This window comes from Gadus chalcogrammus, chromosome 2 (assembly GCF_026213295.1).
Source record: "Gadus chalcogrammus isolate NIFS_2021 chromosome 2, NIFS_Gcha_1.0, whole genome shotgun sequence".
NCBI classification, from domain to species: Eukaryota; Metazoa; Chordata; class Actinopteri; order Gadiformes; family Gadidae; genus Gadus; species Gadus chalcogrammus.
The window spans coordinates 2,859,386-2,887,138 of NC_079413.1; the positions used below are offsets into that span (position 1 = coordinate 2,859,386).

Below are 27,753 nucleotides of genomic sequence, written 5' to 3' on the forward strand. Positions count from 1 at the left end.
CACTCGATCACCCCTTCTTAGTTTGTTAAAAGTGTTCTGCAAAAAAAGTATTTGATATAAACATTTTTCTTTTTTAAATCCTTATGCCCACACCCCATCTCCCCCTCTCCCCTCTCCCCTCTCTCCGCCGTCGGTGTTCCTCGACCACCACGACGAGAGCTTATGTACATTAGCATGATATGTTTGGTATTCTGTGGGGGCGGGGCCTCATTGCTGCGGGCGTGGCTCCCCGTGCACCCTGAAGCGATACAGGCAGGTGTACTCCGGGTGGCCCCAGTTGGAGAGCACCCGTACCTCGATGATCTGGAAGGCCTGCTCGTTCTTCTACAAGAGTCAAGAGCAAACAGGAGAAGAAAGAGTGAGTTAAGGGTGGGTGTGTGTGTGTGTGTGTGTGTGTGTGTGTGTGTGTGTGTGTGTGTGTGTGTGTGTGTGTGTGTGTGTGTGTGTGTGTGTGTGTGTGTGTGTGTGTGTGTGTGTGTGTGTGTGTGTGTGTGTGTGTGTGTGTGTGTGTGTGTGTGTGTGTGAACTTTGTTCACGCCGAAGGAAATGGTTTGTAAACAAATATAATTGAGTTGCAATTTTAGCTGTTTACTGAAGGTGGACCACACTGGATTCAGTACCAGGTGTTACGGAATGTAACACCTGTAAAGTATTTTTAAGATGCCTACAGGTTGCTTGCTGAGAGTGTTGAGCAAAGACCAGGCTGCAGCTCTGAGCTCTAAGGGTAGCTGCCCACACTCTGTGGCTTTTCCTGAGTCTTGAACCAGCTGAAGCTTCACTTATTTAGCCTGGGTTTCGGAACCCGATCTCGTCTTTTGCATTTATATATTTTTCCGGGTCTCCCAGACATGAGCTCCATGGGTGTGTTGGTGTGTGCAGTGACTCATCCATGCGGTGTGTGGTTGTACATGTGTTGTCTTAGTTACCATGACCGGGAAGGTCTGCAGCGAATCCCCGTCCTCCTGGTAGACGTATTCTCCCAGAAGTTTACCCTCCTCTTGGTACTCATCTCCCAGACCCTGAGGACACAAACACACAGAAACACAAGTTGGTGCCATTGCGTGATCTCGATCAGAGAGAATATACAACTCAGCCTCCGTTCCTTAGTGATCCCTTAAGGCTCAGTTGCGTTACATCGACGTTGAACCATAACCTTTAGTGATCCCTTAGCGAACGGACTCCTTGGGTCGGCTGAATTAGGGGTTCAGTGTTGTTCTTACATAGACGGTGAAGTTGCGGGGGGCGCTGGTGATGGTGCCGGTGGGCGACATGCTCTTGGGGATGTGCTCCAGGCAGAAGGCGGTGGGCTTGACCCTCAGGGAGAGCCGGATCACCAGGTAGCCCTGGGAGCCTTTAAACGCCCAGCAGTTCCCCGGGTACACGTCCGGCTGACGGGGGGAACGGGGGACGAGGAGAGGATGAGGGGTTAGATGAGAACACGCGTCAACAGTGATAGGTTATCTCATCAGAACCTAATATACACAATCATCCTATTCTGACGATACCAGGATGTACCTGGGGGGAAACGGGTGCTTTGATGTGACACCAACCACATGATAGACCCGCAGTGCCGGCTGCAGTTTTTACTATGGTGATTCATTTCCCTTCATTCATTCATTCCACTTTATGCAAACAGAGAAAGCACGGGAACAGATGAATCATTAAATACTAGCTGTGGAGTGATAATTCATAATTCATGGCGTCTCGGGGCCCATCGTGCCACTCCTGATATGAACGAGTCACGCTAGTCTCGTAACAGAGTCAGGGCTCAGCCCCTTGACCGTAGACAGTCAGGCCTCTGCCAGAGGGACCCAGAAGCCTCACCTGAATGACGACGCGCGGTGACTGGGAGAAGTACCACAGAGGAAGGCCGAACAGACTCATCAGGGCCGTCTTGGTCTCGTAGGTCTCAGAGCAGCGAGTGCTCAGGATGCTGCCTCCTAATGTCACACAAACCCAACGGATTAGATTGCTATAAATATATATATATATATGCAAGCACCTATTCTGAAGCACCCCCTTATCATTGAGATACAGGGACGTGGGTCCACGTTAGAGATTGGGGTGTTACCTCCAGACTCCAGAGCGTAGTCCACTAGGCCCGTCCGATCCTGGGAGTAGAGTCTCAGGGCGTTCTGGACGATCAGCTGCACTTGCTGGGGGGAGAGAGGGACAGACAGGGGGTCCGATCAAGGGGCAGAACGTACAACGGCATACATTTGCATCAGGCTTTTACTGAAGCCAATGTGTTCACTGCAGGAACATTCTGTGACTTGGTATCGACTGGGATTTTGGATGGTAATATTATGATTCATCTGAAATTGGTCCTTTCTTCTGTGGTAATAAGTGTTTAACGTTAACAAACTACATCGTTCGAGGTAAATCAACTCCATTTGCCTGGGTATTACATTTCTAATACACCAAAACATCGTCCCACTCTCAAAAAACAGAAAAATGAGCTTCAGCCACTGTGATGTCCCCCGTCCCCCCCCCCCCTCAGCCCCTGTAGAGGCGAGCCCGTACCTCTTCAGACAGCCCCTGGGCGGTGGCGCTGTGCTGGACGCTGTGGCTGACGGTCTGGCGGACGGTCTCGCTGACGCTCTGGGCCTGGGCCTGGGCGTCCAGCAGGGCCTGCGCGCGGCTGCGCTCCAGCTGCTGGGACACGTCGCTCAGGATGGCCAGCTCCAGAGCGGCCAGGGACGCCTGCAGCTCGGGCCCGCCCACGTAGCGCTCGGACAGCCAGAGGACCAGGCTCTCGGGCAGCGCGTCGTCGCCGTGGTGACCCTCGCCCGCCTGGCCCGAGCCGTAGAACAGCGCCCGCAGCTCCCGACGCACCTGGGAGGAGACCTCGGAGGACACCTGGGCGGAGATCTGGGGAGAGGGGGCAGGTGGAGGCAGACAAGTGTACTTTAATGGCAGGATCCAGAGGGCATGAGCGGCTCTGATGTATCAGAGACATGACGCATGAGCCCCGCGGTGAAGAGACGGGGGGAGTTCCACAGCTACGGAAAACATCCCCCAAATAGTTTCGCTTTCTTTTTGGAAAAAACTGAAAGTTATTTTTTTTTAATACCAACCACACTTTCCTTTTTCATTTTTACTTTACCGCTTCGGTCTCTACTTTCGACTACTGGACAAGCATCATTACATGTCTGCTTTTAACATTTCCCTATTGGCTGCCGGGATGCCCCATAGCATACACAGGAGTCCCAACACAAAAGGTAAACATAAGGCTATAGCAACTGAGACCTCAAGCAAGGAGATGGCGGTTTTTCATTTAAAAAAAAGATGAATCACCACAATAACACCAGTTACTGCTGAGCCCTGAAGGCCTTCAGATCCCCTTTCCCATCGCTCCCATCGCTCCCATCTCTCCCCTCCCTCTCATCCCTCCCATCCGGGTCCCGGTGTGGCCGGCTCACCGTGTCGTGGAGGGTGTCCAGCTGCCCGCACTTCCCCTTGCACCCCAGCACCCCCTGCAGGTCGGCCCGGACGCGCCCCAGCTCCGCCTCCAGCCGCCTCACCTCCGCCAGCAGGGCCTCGTGGTCCTCCTGGTTGACCCCCACGCTGCAGGTCAAAGGTCAAAGGTCAGTATTCAGATACACGAGGCTTTAACACGGGATTACATGTGCATTCACCCCATTCTATTTCTCTATTTTATTATATTACAACGTTTTTACGTGAAGCACTTTGGAGTCTGCCTTGTGTTGGGATGGTGCTATATAAATAAAGTTTCTCCCCCCCTGGCTGATTATAAGGCACTAGAGGTAATCTATATTGATCGCCACGTTGGTTGGAGTGTCTGGTACCTGATGGGCGCCACCGGTACGTCTGGAGCCTCCGCTAGAATGGCGGCCTCTCTCATTGCCTTCCTGGTCTCCTCCTCCCTCTCCACTTTGTAGTGATGCTGCTTCTGCTGCACCTCCTGCAGCACCACCACCCAAAGAACACCAGGTTTGTTAATCACAGGAAACACTACGCATGTGAAAGCACTAGGATACTACCAATAGTAATAATAATAATAATAATAATAATAATAATAATAATAATAATAATAATAAGTCATCATCACACCAAGCGTCAATTCATTAGAAGAATGTATTATGCAGTGATCACATGACAGTGTTCTGAATGCAGATGAACCTGAACCAATCATGGGTTAGAACCCGGGCCGTACCTCAGTCCTGGAGGCCAGTAGGGCCAGCAGAGACTCCACCTCGGCCAATCGCTCGGCTCGACTCTGCTGCAGAAGCTCCTCCTTCTGCAAGGGAGACACGCTGTATCGATCAATCCGTCCCAAACCCTTACACAATGGCAAAACAGTGAGTAAATGGTACATGGACTGCATTTATATAGCGCTTCCCTAACCAGTGAACGTGTAACAATATTGCCTAACATTCACGCACACATCCACACACCGACGGCGGAGTCAACCATGCAAGGCGACAGCCAGCTCGTCGGGAGCAGTTAAGAGTTTGTTGTCTCGCTCAGGGACACCTCGACACTCAGCTAGGAGGAGCCGGGGATCGAACTAGCAACCCTCCGGTAACCGGCCAACACGCTCCGCCTCCCAGAGCCACATGCCGCCCTCGAGTAAGTGCGTTGTAAGCGCATTGACGGCCTACACCCCCGGCACGCAACAGAGCCCTCGAAGCAGCGCCTACCTGTGCCCTGTGGGCGTCGCCCTCCTCCAGCTCCGCCCGGAGCGCGCCCAGCTTCCCCTCCAGCAGGCCCGACACCCAGAGGCCCAGGCGGTCGCGGTCCGTCTGGGTGCGCAGCTCCTCCCGCAGGCTGCTGTGGAGGACCAGCGTGTCCCCGAAGCGCTGCTCCTGCTGCTGGTCCCCCCGCTGGACCTGCTCCCAGAGCAGGGCCAGACGCTGCTCCAGACGCTCCAGACGCTCCAGGTCCAGACTGGCTAGGGCCACCGCCGCCGCCGCCGCCGCGGGGGGGAGGGACGGCTGCAGGGGCGGGAGCGGGAGGGGGAGGGGCAAGGCAACTTTATTTACATAGCACTTTTCATACACAGACTCAAAGTGCCTCACATATAAACATTGTCATACAATAAAATAAAATAATAGATAAGTAAAAGAACACATATGCAAGGAAATGGGTAAAATAGAAAGTTAGAAAGGCATTTTAGAATAATGCCTTATCCTAGGCATTTTAGCTGACTACACACGTCAGCTTTTTAGAAAGTGCAATGTATTTAAGATTTAGCAGTGGGCAGAGGTTACCACGACAGGAAGGGTAGAATTGACCAATCGACATATTTAACAATTATTCGCCTCAAGTTCCGTTCACGGAGCTTGAGGTGAATAATTGTTTAAGTATATACTACACACGAAGACTCGAAAAATAAACAAGAAAACACTTTTTGACGGGATTTATTTGTTTTTCATTAGCGGTTTTATCTGTTTTTATTAGCGTGACGAGACGACCGTCACGCAATATCCGTTTTTGCCCAATATCTTGAAATAGCGAACGGATCAAATTGCGCCATTTTAGGAGGTTCACGTGTAGCATATACTAACAAAGGTTATTTATACACAAACACGTTTAGTACTTTCTTGCATATGGATGATGATAGGTTTAAGGCGTGTGTTTTTGTTAAGGTTTAGGAAATATATCCTCCAGGAAACAAAGTTTTTTGGTCTCTCGTTATCACTGCCGTGCCACCAGCACATCCTGGTGGATTCCCCCAGTGTCTGCCTGCAGTAGTTAACACATCTGTGGTTGGGTGTGATGAGTTCCATCAGATACGGCTCAACAAGCAGGCATTGTCAAAGAGAGTGTGACCTTCAGCTCTGCGCAAGCGCATCATTCCTCAGCGCGTCGCTGTCGCGCCAGTAATGACGGTGATCACACCCGCAAATGAATGGCTGGTTGTTCGTGAAAACAATCATTGAGTGGAAAAAATAAAAGCTGTGTTTGTCACGTCGGTAGACCTGGATAGAAGGCAAACGGCCCTTTGCAACTCCAGGCAGAGGGGCGAACCTTATGCCGCGTTTCCACTGCAGGGTGCGGTACGGTTCGGTTCGCCTCAGTCCGGTAGGGAGGGGGCGGTATAGCCCAGCTCCGTTCCAAGGTCGAGTTTCCACCGCCGACAGTACCCTTTATGGTAGGCCGGATGTCGATCACCGCGGCAGCTACGTAAAGATCGTGACATCATAGCAGCGCGACACAATGTAGACCGCTCAATAAAAACCTATGGAAAAGTTGAAAGCGACACATTAAACCAAGAGCTACCTCTGCACGTCTTCCTCCCCAAGAATGCAGAGGAACGTCTCCACCTCCTTGTTCGCCAAAGCAAGCGTTTTACACGACATGTTCATTGAATCTGCATCACCCAAGTGGGTGCTACATATTGGTGGTGGTTAGCGAGGTCCCCCCCTTCACTTTAGTCGTCTTTTGAGTGTTATTAATTCTTCATGTTTAACCTCTGTCTTATAACTTTATGCTCTGTAAGGTGACCTTGAGTGTCTTGAAAGGCGCCCTTTAAATAAAATTATTATTATTATTATTATTATTGTAAAGAATGATACCTCGAGGCTACCGTTTGTTTGTTTTTATCCCCACGTCGCCCGGAAGTGACGATTCTGTCGACTGAGGGGGTGTGTTGCTCAAGTTTTCCGGCACCCTTTCAGGCGTCTCAGTACCCCAACGGAGGAGTACTGAAGACGAGGGCAAAACGAGTACGGCTCAGTCCGGGTCACGCCCACTTTTGGCGGTGGAAACGCAATCCGTACCGCACCTTTGCGAACCGAACCGCACCCTGCAGTGGAAACGCGCCATTAGCAACGACCCAACAACGGAGATGCCTTCTTGTATGGTGGAGTAAGTGTTGTAGAAACTATAACCGAATTATCTATCACTTCAACTAACTAAACGCAATGAGGAATCTGAGAGCCCGGATCAAGTATTGATGGAGAATTTATTGTAACCCGCAAACGAGAAACAAGATATGATTCTCGTCCTACTCCTTATATACCCAATCATTACATAATACAAAGTTAGACTTACCGGTACATAAAATGTTGATTTACATAACATGTTTTTTTAGGTCATAACTGTATCTTTGAACACACATTAACCTCTATGCAAGCAGATAGATGATGTACAGGTGTGCATGTCAGCATATTCTTCAAAAAGTACACCAGATAAGAGTAGAGTGAACCCACTCACTGGCGCCACGCAACACCTAACTTATAGGGCAAAGGTGATCAGCTACCTTCCACCATCAAAGTCTCTATATGTTATATAGGCCTAATAATAATAATCATAGTTTACCATAAAATGTAGGGTTAATTTCTTCCATATATGCCGGCCTACTTCTGAAATGATGCTTTTTAAAGATTGTTGGATTTTCCAAATCTGAATCAAAACCACGCATGAAAACACAAAAACGCGTGGCTAACTCAGTCTTGTTTTAACTTAGATAACCCATTTTTCCACGGAAAGATTTCTCCAAATTTTTCCACGGACGTAGATGTCAAATGCATTTTAAGGCTAGGTGGTTACGGGTCGTATCAATGGCGGAGGGATAATCTCAGTGATGGCGCACTTTTCCTTTGAGCCCGGCCCGGATACGCCGTCACGCTCATTCAATCGCGTTCTAAAAAGGTCTAGTTGACCAATCGGGCGGCTCGGTCGAAACTCCCTGTGATACAATACTCTTCACAAACCCCTCCCCCTCTCCTACCGGCACAGCGGAGATGGGCGTGGCCGGCGTGGCGTGGCTCAGGGTCGGCTCCGCCTCCAGGACGGGGGCGGGCGGGGGTCCTGAGGCCGGGAGCAGGCTGGACAGGAGGACCAGGGGGGAGGCGGGCCACCACAGGCTCAGGTTGGTGGCCGGCAGGTAGGCCAGGAGGGCTGCAGTGGACGGACCCCACCACCAGAGAGCTACGGGGGGAACGGACACAGAGCAGAGGAGTCTTGAGGACCGGTTGGGGGCAGGGAAGTGGCTAGGGAGCCTACGTGACGAGCCTAAAGGTTCTGGGTTTGATCCCCAATGTCCTTGAGGGAGACCTGATAGGTAAGTTGAATGCATCTGCACTGCATACAAATTGACTGCACGTTGCTTTGGAGAAAGGTCTGTTAAATGACCGCAGAACAAGTGTGTGTGTGTGTGTGTGTGTGTGTGTGTGTGTGTGTGTGTGTGTGTGTGTGTGTTCCACAGATAAGGCTTGGTTCTGTCTCCTTAAACCCATGACCTGAATCTAGTACTGATCTTATGAAACCCGCTCTCTGGGGGTGTGTGCTGCTTCCGCCAACTACAAGCTGCGTGTGGAAGTGGGTCACGCGATACACCCGAGATAGACTCCACCGAGCTCAGCACCAACGTACCTAGCAGGAGTAGAAGAGGTAGGAGAAGGAGCAGCAGTCTCCAAAGTAGGGGAACGCATCTGGAACAAAGCGATACAAGATGGTGGTCATGTAATATGCAAAAATATCGCCACGTCACACAAGCCACTATGACTTCTAGCATGCAAAGTATTGCAAAGTATTGGTCAACAACACAGCCAACAGCTATTTATGGAACACATGCTGTTACCACACCAAAAAGAGATCAGGATAGATATGGATTATGGAAATGATTTTTACAACAGTTGTTCAATAACTAAACATTTTTATTTCTGTACTTATCTATAAATAACCCAAGTGTTGTGTTGGAAGAATGAATAAAAAATATAAATCATATTGAAATTTGAGTCCCATAAGAGAAAAATAAAAAATAAGTATTCATATTCTTGTTACAGGACAAAAAGAAAATGAAAGAGCAAGAGCAAGGGGGAATGAATACTGAAGGCCAGGGGCTCATACCGGGTAAGAAAGAAAACATTGAGGAGAGACATGAAGGACACCAGCTGGTACCATCCCGTCGCCAGGAACCACAGCAGTCCCCAGCCGACACGCACTGGACCAATGGGAAGACAGAGGAGGGAGTCAATAACAACAACAGGAAGCGAGTTTCACAACGTGCTGCACAACAAGAAAGAGTACCGCGTTTATCTTTCACAGAGAAAAGGAGGAGTTTACAAATAAAATGTTAGCATAAAAAATGAATACGTTTTTATTTTATATTGCAAATTTAAACAAGGTAAAGAACAAGGGCATAAAAGGTATTTGGTAATGTATCAAATTCCCCTCCACACCCAAAAAAGTAAATGATTGTAGGTATTTTCCGCTTCACTTAGATTCCTAGAATGTGCACATGTGAACACAAACACACACACTCCCCCACCCACCCACCCATCTCTCAGTCCTGTACGAACACACACGGTCAGATCAGGACCCACCTGGAGCCGCTAGAACGAAGCAGATCAGCGAGACCAGCTTCCGGAACACCGTGTGGACCACCGTGTAGACCGCGACCCCGGCCCCGGAGCCAAGCGCTTTGCCCGCACGCACCACACCGTAGCCTGGTACCAGAAGGCAGGAACCTGGGCCGCCAAACAGACACGGAACAGGTTGCTTACCAAGAGAACGTCGATATTTCACTGATCGTTACATTGAGGAGTTTGAACCAGTTTTGTTTTTGGAATAGATCATGAGGCCCTAGGATTGTTTTTAAAATACTTAAAATCAGTCAAGCACACAGATGCTAAGCAATAGCTCTAGTTCTACTCCAGCTGTGTTCCCCCAATGAAGCGCCATAAAAGGGTTTTTCATGAACCTGTGTAAGCCAGGAAGCTCAGCAGCGCCCCCCCAAGACGCTGAGTCCTGGACTGGGTGGAGGACTGGGTGGAGGACTGGGTGGAGGACTGGGTGGTGGACTGGGTGGCGGACTGGGAGAGCAGCAGGACAGACTGTGTCACTGCAGCGTGGGAGGACTGCTTCCCTTTACAGTCGTCGCCTGGGGTCGCCATGAACCAGGGAGGGTGGAGGGAACGAAAGGCCAGGACGGAGCACACACACACACACACACACACAAGCAAATGTGGCCGCATACACACACAAACACAGACAAACACATTACTAATGCAAAATCAAAAAGCAAGCAGCAAACACAAAAAAGTGTTTTATCTGCCTAGCAAATTGCAAAAAATAATAAATCATAAAGGCTGCTGAGTTTTTAATAACCAACGGCCAATGGAGGGGGTGTGAGAGTGACTGAGTGACTGACTGAGTGACTGAGTGACTGTCTACTTACACAGGGAGCCGTTGAGTTTAAGATGTGACGAGTCTCCCGTTACCAGATCTTTTACATTCATGCTCCCACAGAAGCTGGAGTGAGCTGCAACACAAAGGTAAACATTATTTGCATGGCAAATCTGAACGACACATGTAAGCCAGGCCACAGTGAATGCCAACGGAAGGAGAAACACACGTTGCTATAGGAAAGGTCAGATGGGAGAGAATCGAAGAAGATTCGCTCTTTTCTTCGAGAGAAAAAGTAGGGAAAAGAATTGCATGCAGCCTTCAACACAAGGGTGACGTTGAAATCAGCAGCTGAAGAATCCACCAGAGAATATAAACATATTCTAAAAGGCAGTCAACAGTTTACTTAAGACATGGAACAGGACAGGAAGTGGTCAATCAAGAGGACACTCTCAAGAGTGGGGTAATACTGTGGCCAAGTAACAGAGAAAGACGGACAGAAACGACAAGACCTCATGCAGAGGATAAGCAAGATAGGTAGAGACCGCTCCATAGTGGCCAACCGTATCAGAGGAAGCACTGCCTTTTAACATTTGAGTTGGTTGTAAAGAAAAAAGCGAGAGGGAAACCAAAGCTGCAGCCACTATAAGGCAGGAAGAAGAAGTAGAAATCGTACAATTCCTGAACTGCACTTCCCTACATGCTTATGTGTGCGTACATTTGTATATTTGTTTAAGCATCTGTCCGTATGTTTACATATGTGTATGTATGTGTGGCTAAATTAATGTGTACTTTATTTCTACAATAGTGGAATGGAAAGTAGGCAAAAGCCTTGTGTGCTGATGCTTTTCATTGAAACGTTTTTTGCTGCATGACGTTTACAACTTGGGACTAGGAATGGAAATTAGCTGGTCGCTATCTCTGTTGCAATATATTTAAATAACTTAATAAATGAATGAACATTGTTCTCCTGTACAGTGGGCCTCAGGTAGCAAACCACTTGGAGGCGTTTTCAATACAGAAACGGAAGAAGAAAGGAAAAATTGGAAATGCCCAGTCGACAGATAGCGGATGAGGAGTTTAATAACAGCACCAGAGGTCCGTGGTTTCGGTGAGCTTTGACCCCCCGACCTTTGACCTCTGGGGGTGGACGCGCTACCTTCTCCTTCATAGCCAGCGGCCCTGTGGCCTCTGATCCTACGGACAGCGTTCTGCTTAAACAGCCACACACTGGACATGCTGGAGGTCACCACTCGTCTGACAGAGTCTGAGAAGGACGTCAGGTAGCCTAGTGACACCCGGCACACACACACACACACACAACACACAACGCTATCGATTAGTCCGATAAAGAGATTTATTTTTTAAAAACAAGGAGATGAATGTGTCATGTCCGATATTTGGTATTTTTTCGACGCTTTAGAGACCAGAGCTAGCATTTTAAAATCAGTACTTTTTAACAGAGATCTGTTTAAAACAAAAATTAAAAGAAAGGCTGCAACATGCAACGTTTCTACTGCAACCTTTTACTCCAGCAAAGAGTGGCTGAATAAAATCTTAGATGAGAGTAACTGTGGTTTGAAGTTGACACGGCTATAACTGTAGCTCCAACTCAGACCACTTGATGGTGCTAATGGGAAAACGTACATAGTGCAGGTTTAACAACACACTGAGCAGAAGCCCCGAGTCTGAGATGCTTCCTGATGCGTTTCCCTTCGGAGTTTGAATGCTGATGCCGAATGAGTAATGAAATCAAAACCGGACCCAAAAACCGGCCAGACCCCAGACCGACAGTACGACGCGTTCGTGGCGGAGGTGATGTGTGTGTGTGCGTCCGTACCTTTCCCCTGGCTCCTGGCCCTCGAGCCTAGCCAGAGCACGCTGCTGAACAGCAGCGTGAAGAGGGACACCACGGGGGCCACTGCTTTACTGCAGTAGCGCACGCATGTGCTGGACACAGACGCCAGGACGCCTGGGGGGGGACGGGGGACGGACAGACATCGCTGAGGGTTAGCTAGGCACAAACAGTCACAGCCCATCGTAAATCAAAAAAAAAGAAAAGACAAAAAACAACATTCGGCCTTGACAGGGTTTCCCGCCAAAAATGTTCATGGAAGCTGTTGGTCTGTTGCCCTGCAGCCTGATCTTTACACAGAGAGTGGATAAAGTTTAGATTATTTTATACTTTCAGATGATATTTACAATTAAAAAATATATACCGTATATAAATATTTATTTTTACAACGTAGTTAGGGCGGAAGCCTTGTGTTGCTTAAGCTGCCGCCTGAGTTTTAAAGTGCTGTAGGAAACCCTTCCCGAATTCTAAATAAACTTCCCTTCAAGTTCGGGATTTGTTTTTCTTCGGAGCATAAGTTCCCTTCGAGCTGTGAGTCAGAAGCCCCTCCAGCCATGCATGTCCCAACGAAGCCCCGGAGTTCCTCACCCGTCTTGTTCCTTCGACTCTTGTCTCGGGAGTATATGCTGGAGGAGGGCGACATGGATGAAGACGACAGCGACGACGACGACGAGAAGGAGGAAAAAGCGCCGGTCGCGGACGCGGCAGCCTGGGCGCCCAGAGATGATGAAGAGGACGAAGATGAGGCGCAGTGGGCGCTTAGGCCGCCCGTGCTGGGGGAGCAGTCTTTACAGATGTAGCCGTTGGCGGCGGTGGTGTGTTGGGAAGACTTGGACACGCTGCTGGCGGCGCCCCCGTTGAGGCCGTGGCCGTGGCTGGTACTGCGCCCTGAAGAGAGACATCCAGTGTTGGGCGGTTAATAAACACAGCCCTTGCACGATACGGAGTAAGAGGAAGACGTTGATGAAGAGATCATTCAGAGAAACGTTCTTCGACTGACCTGTGAGTTCAACATCATGACCTGACCCTGGAAATGAAACGGAGAAATTTAGTCAGTGAGAAAGAGCGAGAGAAATAGAAAAGGGAAAGATGTGCGATGACGAGTCTGCATGCGCTTATTGGCCAGTGTAATAAATGAGTTTGAGGAACTTACAAACACTATTGACACATCGACCACCACAGCCCACAAAGCCTCCCACAGTGTTTATCAACCCCCGGCATTTAACAAAGCCAGCCTTGTGCAAGGCCCATCTCGCTTATTTTCTAATCATTCGCACCCTTCGTTTATACAATGGTGATATAAGTGCGATGACGGGCGTTATTTCCTGTGCGGCTCAGTGCTTCGCCAAATATGGTTCATTGCATCATTGCATAACTTGCAAACCTGCTTTACACTGAAATATGGGCCAAGACAAAGATGCTGGGCCAACTAGTAAACAGTGGAAATGATAAAAAATACGAAAATATTGTACTCATTAGTTTTCATAATTCACACAAGCAGCGAGCGTCTTTTTGGTCTTGTGTGAAGCCTCTTTTAACGCCACAATATAAACGGTTTGGTGACAGGGCTGACCCCAGTAGCCATCGGCAGTGGTGGTGGTGGTGGTGGTGGTGGAGGCACGTTGTCTCAGGCTGGCCTGGCCGGGCACGGAGGTGGAGGCGGAGGTGGAGGAGAGCAGGGTGGTGTCGGTGGCGAGGCCGGCGTGCTGAAGGCCTCCGCCCGCCACAGGGGTGCTGAGGGCGGAGAAGGACAGCGTCTGTCGGGGCGTATCCATCTGGCTCAGGGACAGGGTCTGGGAGACGGCCTGCTGCTGCTTCCTGTTGCGAGGCGTCCTGGAGGGGGGGGGGGGGGGGGGGGGAAGAGAGAGAAGTATGTGAGTTATGGTCACAACTAAAAGAACAATAAAAAGAAGATGAGATAAGACAGCCAATTCATTGGATAGAAAATGCATGAATTTTATTAATTATTCATGGAGAATTATCATTGATCAGAATATAATTAGAGATGGCCAATTCATTGTAGAGAAAATGCATGAATTATATATTGATTCTGGAAAAAATATCATTGATCAGAGTCGTTGATCAGTTAAAAAGCTTTCCTTATATTTCACTGAAATAACTTCTAAATGGCATGAACAAGTGCAACCCTCTGCTTTCTATATGTTGCATTAAACACAAAGTAATTGTACACAAGTGCAACAATATTGGTATTGCCGTATCAATGAGGTTAAGGCGTCCTACATGCTTGTATGTGAACATGAGTAAGCTGAACAACACATGGGGCGCCTGATAGGAGACAGACGAGGCCCTCTGCTGTGTATCAAGTAGGGCTGCTCGATTACGGACAAAAATCATAGTCACGATTATTTTTGTCAATGTTGAAATCACGATTATTCAAGCGATTATTTTTGAGTTTGAAAACATGATGGATTTATTCAGCACGTCTCTCCCAAAAACACTTTGGAATTGGGAACTTCGAAATTTCGCCTTAAAAAAATACACAAAATGGTCAAAAAGAAAATGTTCATATCTAAAACAATGTACAGATATGTATTGATTATGAGTTTTTTGATTGTCTGACGCTAAAATCGAAATTGAGGTCAAAATTCGATTAAACGCCCAGCCCTAGTAACGAGTCTCCGTAGCTGGTGTGTTTTGGGCCCCTACCGAGTCTCCTTCCTGCTGCTGCTGCTTGTGGTGGTGTTGGTGGTGTAGCTGACGTGGTTCTGGGGGCCGTCGGCATGGCTGTCGTTGCCATAGAGTCCGGCACCACCGGTCTGCAGGCGCAGGCTCCGGCGCGACATCCTGGGAGAGTCGAACACGGGAGCGAGCTGGTGCTGCTGCTCAAACTCTAGGGCCGCCGTAGAGTAGCTGGAACTAAAGAGAGAGAGACGGAGACAACGGCAGAGAGAGAGACGGACAGAGACAGACAAAGGCGGAGAGAGAGACAGAGACAAAGACAGAGAGAGACAGACAGAGAGATAGAGAGAGACGGAGACAAAGGCGGAGAGAGAGAGCGAGACAAAGATAGAGATGGAGAGAGACACAAGCACACAGAGAAAGAGACAGAGATAGAGAGACAAGGAGGCAGAGAGTGATGAGTCAGAGAGGAAGAGAGAGAAAAGCACAGAGACAAACAAAGAGAGAGAAAAAGAAAGAAACAGAAAAAGAGAGCAAGAGACGGAAAGAGAGATGAAGATGGAGAGAGATGATGAATAAAGTAAAGACAAGGAAAGTGTGAGAGATTGAGAGGGATGGAAAGATAGGCAGAGAGAAATGAGTGAGAAGGAGGGTTGAAACAGGGAGAGAAACAAGATGACGAGATGTGATTAATAGGAGTTCTTGCAGGTGGAAGGTATGTTAAACTCGTACCACCCTTGAAGGGAAGTTGGACAACCGCAGAAGATCTCGAGATACACGAAGCCTGCCAACAAACGGAACTACATTCTACACCTGACCTACTCTGGTTCAATGCTACTAACTTGGCAGATGTTCTGTGTTCTTCTCTCCCGTTGGTCCATCCCATTGAACTGAATCAAAGAGTTTGCATCATGGCTATACTTGCAGTTGCTACCTTACATAATGGACCCAGGGATAGTGACCAACACGAGAAAGAGATAGAGAGCACACGAGAAATTCTGTTTGCTTCCTGCAACTGCCGATGGGCCTGGCAGGAAATGACTCACTGTGTGTGTGTGTGTGTGTGTCCACGCGCATGTGCGTGTGCGTGTGTGCCCACTAAGGACAGCAACGGTAGAAAGGCAACACCCCAACATTACTAGTGCAAAATAAATCTCGTTTGAGAGTATAGTTTTGAAACTGGGCAGCTCTGACTCATGCTGGCCACAGCTCACAGTTAGAGTAGGCACACTCTGCCAAGCCTACATTCCACCAAGTACCACAAAACTTCCTAGTAAACCATTACAGGGAACAACAGTTTAGTTTCACTACTTTCTGAAAAACTGTGCAGTCTTGCATTCAACCAAAACACACAAGCACACACGTGAAACAAACAGAATAATGTAATACGGACGCAAAGCCGTCCGATAAGGATTACCGTGCGGGCGTTTAAGAACACACACTCCACTCTGGGACTCCAGCGTTAGGATTCGGGCCGCGTTGCAGCACTGTTGACGTCGCACTGCTTCTGGTTTGTTTGTGTGCGACCGTGTAATTGGCTCAAGTAGGGCATGTGGTCCGTCTCCACAGCCAGAGCGAGGTCTACTGATAGAACGGGGGGAGGAGCAAGGAAAGTACCTTATCACTGGAGGGAGCCGCACCTACTCTGGTCCGAGGGACGGTACCTCCCCCTTTGTGAACGAGAATTATCTGATTTGTCTGTTTGAAAGAACAGTGGGGCCGCTGAGAAGGCACCCGAACCACTCGCGTTTGAAAAGCTCAAAGCCAAACCACAAGTATAAAAAGGTGTGTACGCTGGCGACAGTTGAACTGCAGTGCAGGAGGACAGCTGCACTCTGGGTGGCGGACTCGCCTCTCCCGTTTGCCCTGGTCATGCTCACTAACCTTGAGGATTACACCACAGACCGACAGAGAGCCAATTATGGGCTTTTCACCTCTCTTTGTGTTCTACCTGCCAGTCCACCTGACTGACACACACACACACACACACACACACACACACACACACACACACACACACACACACACACACACACACACACACACACACACACACACACACACACACACACACACACACACACACACACACACACACACACACACACACACACACACGGCTAAAACACCTCTTCCCTGGGAATTTATGTCAATGGAGCTATCCCAGGTCATTCACTCCAGCCCACCATATAAAACTGGGCAATAATTGAGTATAAAACTTTTGTATTGATTTATTTTATTATAATTATTATGACACGAGATTTAATATCATTGGGTTTCATAATGCAACAATTGTGATATGGTTCAGTGTTCAGCCATCTTTTCTACGTGATTGGAATCTTGGTATTATTAATTTATTCGCTGCAGGGAGCATGATATGCAGTGAATTTGCGTTATTGTAACGCAAATTCACTGCATATAATGCTCCCTGCAGCGAGTGTTCGGACACAATAAGGCTTGCCCTGATCATTGCTGATATTAATAACCATAATTATAGACCAAAAGGTGCCAAGAGATATCATAATGTACATAGCTGGAGGGTTTAATAAACACTCAACAGCCTTCCCATTCAGACGGGGGAAGGCTAGACTTTGGATGGAAGAGTTACTCTCCCATCAAATGCAACATATTACCAAAACCTCTTGAACCTTTTTCCGATTTCAAGTTTTGGTGCATCAGTGCCTGATTGTTGCTGGGTTGACCTGAATGCCAACTATGCACTTTGGAAACCAACAGAAGCCCTGGGGGGCAATGTTTGCTGAAGTGAAATACGGGTGTTGTCCCACTTAATGGAAACAGGTTTTTTAAGCAATCCTGTCCAATTCGTTCTATATTAAACCTTGCGCTGCATTGTGTTGATCTGCACTTCAACATGTTGCACTCCAAAACTGTTTGGCTGCAGTGTTAACACGGAAGTCTCCAGGGCAACCTCCCCCCCCCACACACACAGCGTTTCTGGGCTCAGGCAGAATGTCAACCCTTTGATCAACCTGGTGGTGGCTCATTAATCTTCAGTAAAACATGTTTGTTAACAAACTGCACATTAACAGCGTTGCCAAGGCAAACATAACCGATCAGTCTGGGTCTCTCTAACACACACACACACACACACACACACACACACACACACACACACACACACACACACACACACACACACACACACACACACACACACACACACACACACACACACACACACACACACACACACACACACACACACACACACACGACTGTATAAGCAGTATTCCCCTTAGCAAACAAAAAATGTCAACCCCTTTTACAAACAGTCTGGTGTGCAGCTTCATGCATTTATCCAGAATCTAGAGAGAGGGTTGGAGGCAACACAAATTGTTTTCAAGTCTTTGTATCGATCTGTGCCCTCCCATGGCCCACGACCGCAGTATTAATAGAGACGGAGGGAGAACGCTAGAAAGGAGAGCGGAAAGAAGAAAGAAAACGGAAGGAACATACAAGGCCTTTTTTCGGATACAGAGATGACCATGAATAGCTTTTCCTTTTACCATCACGCCAACAGCTCCACTGCCCAGTCCTCTGCCCACACTTACAGCAGGAACCTGTCTCCAGCCTCTAATAGCTCAAATACCAAGAGAGTCGGCCACATGGCCTGTATTTACAAGATCAATTAAAAAAGGGGATTTTCAGGCCCCCCCTACGCAATCAGCAGCGCGGTCTGGACTTGTTTTGGCGTCTCTCCTCCTCATGCTGCTGACCAAACATGAAATCTCCTGATGAAGGGATTGCACTTTGTTCACCTTTTAGTCTTCAGTCACACAGGTCAGGTGACGGCGATAGGATTTGACCCCCCAGAGTACAACGCAAACGCGTTTGCACTCTATACAGCGTGGCTGTGTACACAGACTGGACACTCAGACAAGAGATTACTGGAGTCACGTGCGGCCTTTAAATCTGAGCCGCACAAGACTCAGGATTCATTGGTTATCTGCAGATGGCCGGCCGGTAAATTTTCATATTGGCCCGTGCCTGCACCCAGACACCACTGACTGAACAAACACCACAAATGGGCTGGTGGTGGCCCTGCCTCGTCTGGAACGCCCTTGGACAACGATCCATTACAAAACAGTCAACCTGGGAAGGCTTTCCCTTCCCGCACATCACGATTCTTCAAACGATTATTTTTGAGTTTTAAAACATGTATTGAAATTTCGCCTTACACAAAATACACAGAATGGTCAAAAAGAAAATGTTCCAATCTAAATTAAGATACAGATATGCATCTGCAGCTGTTGAAAAACTAGATTATGCTCATTTTGTGATCGTTTGACGCTAAAATCGACACCGATATATATTCGATTAATCGCCCAGACCTAGTCTGGGGAGTCACCCTAGTTCATGATGGCAGAGTCCCGACACAATGAGGACAGGAGAGGACACTGTCGTGTACTTGCACGTACAGGACGCGTGTTGTACGTGCAAGATGTGTCGTGTACTTGCACGTACAGGACGCGTGTTGTACGTGCAAGATGTGTTGAACTTGGGCCATTTAATTACTTTTTTTTATTCAGATGACAGTGGCTGCATTGTAACGACAGGCAAGCCTGGGCATAATGAGGGGCTGTCCCAGTTGTCTCTTCAGATTGTCCACAAATTAAGAGAAAAGCTTTTAACTATTTAGAAGGTACATGCGTTTTTTTATTTTTTTATACTCGCAAAAAAAAAATAAGCCAAGGCTCAGATATAATTCATTCCTGCCAGAAGCCCTAATTTCTGTTATCGATATCAGTCAAGGAGTTTGACAATTAGGGCTTTCATTCATGTTCACACTGAAGCTACTCCCTAAAAAACAGGGTTTACTGAAATCAACAAACGTCATTCCCCCATAAGAGAGACTCTACTTCTGTTGTAAAACACCGGACTCAAGGGAACCACGGGACACAGAAACAGCAGCAGCCTGGCCTCCCCGTTTCCCTTAAAAACAAAAAAAGGCAGGAAAGTCTTTCTCTTTCCACTATGATGCTGGCTGGGATTCTATATTTACCCGAGACAGACTTGAATCCTGGGACAAGAACCCAAAGCCCGCCCACTCAGCCCCTCTCCTCTGTGATTGGGTAACACAGACACAGCCCACCGTTGCACATTTTCATAGAGTAAAGTTGTTTTCTATTCCATTATCTGCGATCAGATTAGCCCCCTATACGCACACCATGTTGGAGGGGGCTTTTTCTTCCCGTTGCCATGGAGACCACTCGAAAACACCCCTCATGCACCAGTCTGACGTCTTTAATTCCCGGCAGCAGCAGACAAAAAACAAACACAAATCTCCAATAGAGATCACATGGGATGCACTCAGCTGTCAAATAACTATATACTGTACATGTACTTCTGAAGTTATGTTGGAAATTATTGTTTTAACTCTTTAAACCTGAAACGGTCGGTGATACGATTGGGGATCTGAGGGTTAAAACGATATTCTGTGTTTTTATATCGGCTGGGAAGGGCCATATGACATCGCTGGCATACAACACTCTATGCTGCTCCCCCTTAAACTGTTTGGCCCTGGCCCAGTGGTGCGTGAATAGAAACACATTCGCACCAGATGTCACAACAACTGGGACCACCACACACACACGCAACACAACAAAACACAGTAACCCGAATGCAACTACTTTGCTGCAGCAGGTTTGGTTCGTAAGTAATATGGGGTTATTAGTGTTAAGTGCTCCATGGTTCAAGTCAGTCCACCTGGACTGACCCAGTGTCTCTCTTTCTTCACCTCAGGCTGCGACCTTTTGGAGGTTCCCTCCAATGGGGGGGGGCGGGCTGGGCACGTTGACCCACTTCTACTGCTGGTCATTATGAATGGTGGTGAGGTCTCAACTGTCACCATACGATACTGCTTAAAGCCTGGGGGGGCTGTCGAGGGACCCCCTGTTTGTGAACTCAACGGACAATGCATCATAATCCCGTTACAATTGCAGTTTTAAAATGGTGCCCCAGTGGCCAATCGGAGCAAAGAGGATTTATAACTCGCCGTAAGCAATATTCAGGCGACAAGTCAAAGAGTTATTCTGGATAATCTAAGCTCAGAAAGGGAAAGTCCTCCCTGGTACTTCCAGTAACCGTTTAGATTAATTTAACACAGCGGTGGCAGGATTTATGTTGACTTGAGACTGGAATCCTTCCACCGGCAAATCCAAAACAGTGCTGGTCTTGAGCAAATGCAGGGTTTGTGTTCTTCAACATTCCTGCAAGAACACTTGCAGAGTAGTAAAAAACGGAGGCATTAGATGACAAGGCAGTTTGAATCCACGTCTCCTATTCAATAGGGCTGATGAGAATATTCGACAAACACATTTGGCCTTTAGTGCTCCGTCTGCAACCGCGATGTGCACTTTGCTGCTTAAGAAATCTCCAGATTACCGTCAATCACTTTTACTTCTTTCAAATTAAACACTTATGCCCACGTTGTTATTCAGGTATAATTTAGTATTCAAGCGATTTTGCTTTGCAATGCATTATGAGGATCCAGAAAGCTATTACTCATAAAATTATAATGAAACTGTAGCATGGCAATTCCCAGATAGCATATTCTATGATAGCATACTGTACAATAACTGCTTGGCAATATATATGCGTCACCCTGACCCTACATGGCCTATGTGTTATTCAATCTCTCCCAATGGTTGAGGTGTGGCCCAACAGCACACAGTCACATGAATGGAATTCCCTTTCACAGTGTCTTCATCAATGAGTACTTCCTCATCTGAAAAAAAAAACACTGCAATCAAACCTCTTTCAGCGACCCAGCTATTACGAACACGGACTTTGTTACAACAGGCAGACCCGGACATTAACAAGATAGGTGGTCTGGGAATGTCACTCTGTCCCTGCTCTATAAGAGGTCCCCAGTCTTGTGAAGGTTCACAACAGATGGCCCAACGGTTTCTGTCACCTGACTCTGACACACACACACACACACACACACACACACACACACACACACACACACACACACACACACACACACACACACACACACACACACACACACACACACACACACACACACACACACACACACACACACACACACACACACACACACACGGGTAAGGTCAAGAATTATGAGTCATTCACACTAGCGGTATATTTTAGTCAATGTACAGTCGAATCCTGCGAGCTTGCTCTTGTAAGCTCTCAGCTTGGTGGTGTGACCAGCCCACTGGTAAGGGCCAGAAGGACTTCTGGCGGGTATGCTGAGCAGACTGCAGTGAGGAGCCTGATTAGCTCGTTTCAGACCTGACACATAGTTTGAGCTCTTAAGTCGACCCGGAACATTCCGGCTGAACTTCTTTCCCTTTGATCTGTCGGACGACTCTTCCTCCTAGTCCGAAACCATGGGAAGGGTTCAAGTAAGACAGCTGAGTGAGTCAGGTCACAGGTAGTTGGGGTGCGAACAAGACGTTTTCAAACTACAATCCCTATTGGCCCATTCAGGCTTTGTTTATTGAACATCGCTGGGGAAGAAGAAATGGCCAGTTGATAATCCAGCCCTCAATTAGAGCAGAAATTGTAAACTTACTCCATCTAGCTTTGGTTGGTTTTCCATGCGATGCCCCACCTACAAACAGCAAAAACTATGCCCAGGAGGCAGGAGGGCATCGTTTTCTCTATAAAAATGTTCAGCAAGAGAAAGATGAAATCTATACTATTAATCTTGTTAGCAGAAACCAGCCTGCAGTTACAGACTTGTTCAGCAAACCAGCCAACACGAGCAGCCAGCTCAGCCAAAGTGTAATTCCACTGAAAAGATTAAATCATTTTCCCAGAGAGGAGGTTGTAATTTAAGAAGGGCAGAAGTGTTGAAACAGGCCTGCACTCTTCACACAAACTCCATTCCAGATCTTGAACTGAACACGGTTCATAAAAAAAAAAAAAAAAGAGCAGATCCATAAACAAAAAGGAAATTGCCGCTCCATGAATACTAATCATGTTTTCGCTCAAAGAAAACCGTCTTTGCATTTCACAGCCAGGTGTGTCAGTTGGAACAGCCCTGAGGAGATCTATTCCACCACTCTCACCCCCGAATGAGGTGGGAAACACACCTTGGCTTTCCGTCCTGCCCTCATCACTCTGGGACGTGTGAGAGGCCGGAGTGAAGGCCAGCAGACTGTGAAAGCAAAGACCAAACAACAAACAAGGCCATGCTTTTCAAATAGATGTCTGGTGGTTTCATTTTTAAAGAAAGCTGCATCAAGCTGCCAAATATGCAAACGACAAAGTGCCCAACTCGACTAATGGGCCTTGGCATAATTTGCCCAAAGCACAACCCGTTTTTCAGTTTGGCTCAAGGCTGAAATTAACTCAGAAGGAGAGCATAGCAAGTCAGCACAATAGTTCAAGATTTCAACCAGAAGATACAGCTTGGGATCCTGTCCAAGATTTGCTGCACAGAAGCAGTTATGAATATCAATGATAGCTGATAATTCTGAATTGCAAAAAAATGAATACACAGTTTAAAAAAGACTCAATGGCATAAAAAAGTCATGAGTGAAAGTGGAGACAATCAATATTATTCCCATGGAAAACAATGATATGATTGAGTTTATCAGACCACACAAGCCCTTTCGATATACTTCAAATGAATGCTCAGGCATGGAAAATGGTTAATTATTTTAAAAAACAAAAAGGTTTGTATTATTATTATAGCATATGCCATCTTTGCCAAGACCACTTCTGGAAATGCGTGCCACAATGATTAAACCCCAACCACACATGTGGAATCAATCTGCAATACAGAATAAATAAGCAGTTCAGGGCCTTTTTTTGTTTCATGGTTCTTCCGAACAGCACTTGTGTGTTCTTGTTCCAAGACGGAGCACAACAAATTTCCCCCTAGAGGCTCAATGACAATACGCAATTTAAATTGTAAATGAATTCCCCCCCGCAGACTCAGCTAGACTGGAACTCCAATTTTGAGGAGCGCTATAGACGCATGATGAAGACTGGCCGATGAAGGACTGATGGGTGGGGATGGGGGGAAAGGTTCTCACCTGAGGGAGTAGGTATAGCCAGTGTTGTCGGGAGCACACTGCGGCGGTGTGTACGTGTGCAGCTGGGAAAAATCCATGTTCATTCTTCGCTTAGACTGCATGGGCGAACGAATGCACATCCAGGGAACAGGGCAGACATGGACGGCGCGTTATAAGTTATACGGTTTTACATGAACGGCACACACACACACATACACACACACACACACACACACACACACACACAAAACACACACTTTTGTTCAGCCCAACTCTTTGAAGGATGCACAGCATTAAAGCATTGTCCGATTTTGTTCACTTAATGAACTCAAAAAGCTGCACAAATATACAAATAAATAGAGTGGGCTTTAAACCACAATCTAACTCCCTGCTCCATATCTATCACTCACTATCCAACAACAGGGAGCATCTTCTGGGAAGCTCTCCAATTCACCACTAAAGAAGCCCCAGCACCAAACACCCAGTGTCTTTCACAGCAGCACAACAATGCTATTGTGACCCTGGTCACGGACAAGACTTAGCCCACCTCCTCCTCCTGTTCCCTGGCTCCGGCTGGCAGCAGCTGAGGGCCGGGGCCCGGACAGCAGCCGGCCCTCAATGAATAATACATCTCTTCTCTTCTGAGAGGCTGTCAGGCCAGCGAGTTAAACAGGCGATCTGCTGCAGCCGAGAGCTACTCGATCCAATCAGGATCTCCCCTATCCCTCCCTCCCTCTCTCTGGATCACACTGAACACTAATTTGAGACATCCAGGCCGGCAATGCTTGAGAGAGAGAGTTAGGACCCACACACGGAACACACAGCCCAGGGAGACACTGACGAGGTTGGGGCCGGTTTAGCTACTAGGCGGGAAACTTCCGTGACAGGAGGGGGGGGGGGTGGGTGGGGCTGGAACTAGAAGTGCAGGAACCCAGCATGCCGGATATCTTAGTCATCCTTCTTCGCTTTTTTTCTTTGCTTACGAAAACAGAGCGTTATCTCACTATGAGCCCGTGTGTCGAAGGCTGAGGTATTTAATACGGTGCCTCGCAAAATATAGATTTACAAAGATGCATTGGTCCTGACTGAAAAGGATAGGTTATGCAACACAACTCTGGATTCTACTCCCCCAGTACAAGGTGGTTTAAACAGGGTTCACACCTCCATAGAGAAATCCCTAGAGGGGGTTCAGCCCACTTTTCCAAAACAAGAGGCAGATGAATATAAATGCTATACTTAAATCACAAATTTGACAAACCGTTGCTTCAACTGCCATAGACGAAACTGGTTCTCAATTTGGTTACATAATTAAAACAAGCTTGGAGCGACATGGTATAACTAGAAGCCGTTCACAGATGGCTTTCCCAAAATCTACAACTAAATCCTAATGAGTTAATGAGGGGATAGCATTAACCAGATCAGCGAAATCCACTGGTCTCTAAAAATATTTGAATTCGGTCTCACAATCAGTAAGAATACATCTGGACATTAAGATTAGAGAGAAAAGCCAACCGTTTCATCAGCAACATTGAAGTTGCGTGTTTGAGTTTCACAATTGTATGACAAGTATATTATGTATAGTACTTTGGTCAAGCTTATTGGTCAATGCTTTGAAATGGCAGGTTCAAAACACGGACCGTGGCCGGTCTGTAACAGCGAGGTTCTGAAGACATTCAGGCTATCCCGGTGCAGAAAAGACTATAGACACACGATATTGCTTTCGCCTTCAAGTGTGTATTGAAGTCATCTTTTGGACATTGCATAAAAGTCATTGAGAGGGGCTGAACAAGATTCCGCACAGGCATCACAACGCTCCATACACACGTTCACAATCCAGTCCACAGCCTCCTATACGTGCAACTCGCCTGGCGTCACGGTCTCCTTTACGCACTAACAGTTATAAGCCACACTAAAGCGAATGATAGCTGGGTCATTTAACAGTCAGTGGGCTTTCAACACGTCAATTACAGTGCTAACGTTATAAAATTATTTGTTTTTCTTAAAGCGGTTTACGATCTCATATTACCAGTACTAAATTTAGATTGCGTATATTTCGACCACGCTATTTTTGTGTATTCGTTGTCCAAAGACACACTTGTTGGAAAGAGGGTTTGGATATTGTGGCAGATCTATTCCAATATATTAACAGAAAGAGGCCCAGGTTTGAACTCGTTGGCAAAACAGTTCTGTGTAAAGGAGCTCAGCCGGGACAAAACCAAAGCTAAAAATACACGCCTGCATTTTTACAATAGCAGAAATAAGGCCATGCGTTATATCTAGCATTGCGCTGACTTGCCCGAGCGGTAAGAGTCCATCAATGTTGTGATTCTTTATGGTCGTAATCCAGAGAAATAAGATCCACACACTGCTGTCAAGGAAGATGCGCCAAGTTGTTCCCGCATCGCGGTGGCTCCATGGAGAATATGGAAGCGGTGGTGAAATTGGAGGTGAACGGAGGACAGATTGCTCAGAGAAATAACGTTGATCCTAGGCAGAAGCAAAAGTTAATAAGTTGCCAGTGCGCGTTATGTTCATCCACAACAAGCCGAATTCCAAAATGGCTTCCCAGACGTAACAAAGCCAGGAGCGCAGAGATCCTCCCACTCCCACCACTACCGTTGTGGGCCAGGGCGCACAGTTTGAAACCATTGGACGAGATGATATTGCAGCTACTCTACGCACTTGTCTATATTGTCAGGATCCTACCACTGCCCCACCTACACATATCTCTCTCTCACACTCGCACACAGACGCACACACATTCATATCTCTATCACACATAAATATCACTCCCTCAGACATAAATATAGCTGCCTGACACATATATGTCTCACACACACACACACACACATATTGTATACATCTCTCAATTCGATAAAAAGCTTTATTGGCATGAAAAACAAACGTTAAATATATATGATTAGTCTATATATTACACATCAAATATCCCATATGAATAGTCTATAACACACACACACACACACACACACACACACACACACACACACACACACACACACATCAAATAATTTAACTTTAAATGACCATAGTTTGGACTACTACACAAAACTTGACCAATCTCTTGCCCAACACCGCCCACGGACTCCGAACATTTTGATATTATTGGATGGAATGGGATTGTCCCAGTCTGTGGCGCATCCAGGGAATGACAGAAGGGATGATCAAAACAGACTGGTGGATGGATACGATTTCAAGGCAGGGTGTCTATTGGTCCATAACGTGTATGACGTCGGAGGACGTTTGGACTGCCGACCAATCACGAGGCGCGTTTTCGATGTCAGTCCAAGGCGGGCAATCTATTCCCAGTTCAAGGAATTCATATGGTTCATACAAATACATACAAAAAAATATTAAATATCAAATCCCTAGTCTGTATCTTATACCGTATCTGAATAGAGAGGCTTGTGCATGATTGACATCCGACTGGCTCCCATCAGTAGCCTACCGTTTGAGCCCAAGACCAGGTATACTAACCAACACACTTAACTTGGTCCATTCATACTAACAATTTTCCCAAACAAAATGTTTGCAAATACCTACAAAATAAACTATGAAAAGCAAGGCGAACGCTTAGAAGTATATAGACTTAACGAAAGATGTAACTTACATGTGGACTTACCAAGTTGTGAAATCACTACGGAATGGGTTGAGGAAAGATGTAAAATCCCGATAATGGTAGATTTTCTGTATTCAACAGACTTGCACTTTAACTGACATATAATGTAACGTTATAAGTTTTGGGGGCAAAACATCCGAAAGCGGCGAAACGTTCAGGCGAACGGTCTCCTTAGAACGGTTTCGACGTCGGACTCTCCCGCACAAGCTAGCTCGGGACTCATATTTTCCACACTGACACCACACCACCGTCACGTGTCAGTCCTTTTATGGACAGAACGACAAACGAGGATACTGTCAGTGTCTCTCTTTATTTTGGTCAAACTGCGCCCCCTCGTGGCCGGACTTAAGCACTACTATGGTACCGTGATGTACCCCATGATAATCTATATTTTCACCAAAACAATCCTTCAATATAAACAATTTATGCTTTCGACCTCATGGATTTTTTGAAAACCTTTTATTATGTAGAATGATATTGTACACAACATGCACTTGTGTGTAAAT

The 27,753-nt window shown here is 47.1% G+C and overlaps 1 protein-coding gene across 6 annotated transcripts; it reads right to left on the reverse strand.

The window, feature by feature from the left end:
- Positions 1 to 115: 115 nt before the first annotated feature.
- LOC130406717 (SUN domain-containing protein 1-like) lies at positions 116 to 27,471 on the reverse strand. Of its 6 annotated transcripts, none has more exons than XM_056612412.1 (24): positions 25,907 to 26,292; positions 23,632 to 23,726; positions 14,621 to 14,830; positions 13,527 to 13,786; positions 12,954 to 12,980; positions 12,542 to 12,841; positions 11,939 to 12,070; positions 11,258 to 11,386; positions 10,151 to 10,234; positions 9,674 to 9,853; positions 9,297 to 9,440; positions 8,821 to 8,914; positions 8,344 to 8,402; positions 7,700 to 7,899; positions 4,665 to 4,958; positions 4,178 to 4,261; positions 3,810 to 3,925; positions 3,423 to 3,567; positions 2,524 to 2,871; positions 2,072 to 2,156; positions 1,825 to 1,940; positions 1,221 to 1,388; positions 927 to 1,019; positions 116 to 324 (listed from the first exon to the last, which is right to left on the reverse strand). In XM_056612412.1, the coding sequence occupies exons 2-24, from the start codon at positions 23,712 to 23,714 to the stop codon at positions 208 to 210; spliced, it is 3,468 nt and encodes a 1,155-aa protein (XP_056468387.1). In that variant the 5' UTR covers positions 23,715 to 23,726; positions 25,907 to 26,292; the 3' UTR covers positions 116 to 207. The 6 variants fall into 6 exon arrangements, with proteins under 6 accessions (XP_056468387.1, XP_056468381.1, XP_056468402.1 ...); XM_056612406.1 differs by lacking the exon at positions 25,907 to 26,292 and adding an exon at positions 24,158 to 24,489; XM_056612427.1 differs by lacking the exons at positions 23,632 to 23,726; positions 25,907 to 26,292 and adding an exon at positions 27,251 to 27,471.
- Positions 27,472 to 27,753: the final 282 nt, after the last annotated feature.

Bases quoted from the DNA above. Each gene is read 5' to 3' on its own strand.
- LOC130406717 (XM_056612406.1), bottom strand. From the start codon at position 24,241: ATGTATTATTCATTGAGGGCCGGCTGCTGTCCGGGCCCCGGCCCTCAG. The intron at 12,071-12,541 runs GTGAGGAACTCC...GTCCCCCCCCAG, and splicing joins GAGTCGAAGGAACAAGACGG to GCGTCCTGGCGTCTGTGTCC. The intron at 1,389-1,824 runs GTGAGGCTTCTG...TCCCCCCGTCAG, and splicing joins CACCGCGCGTCGTCATTCAG to CCGGACGTGTACCCGGGGAA.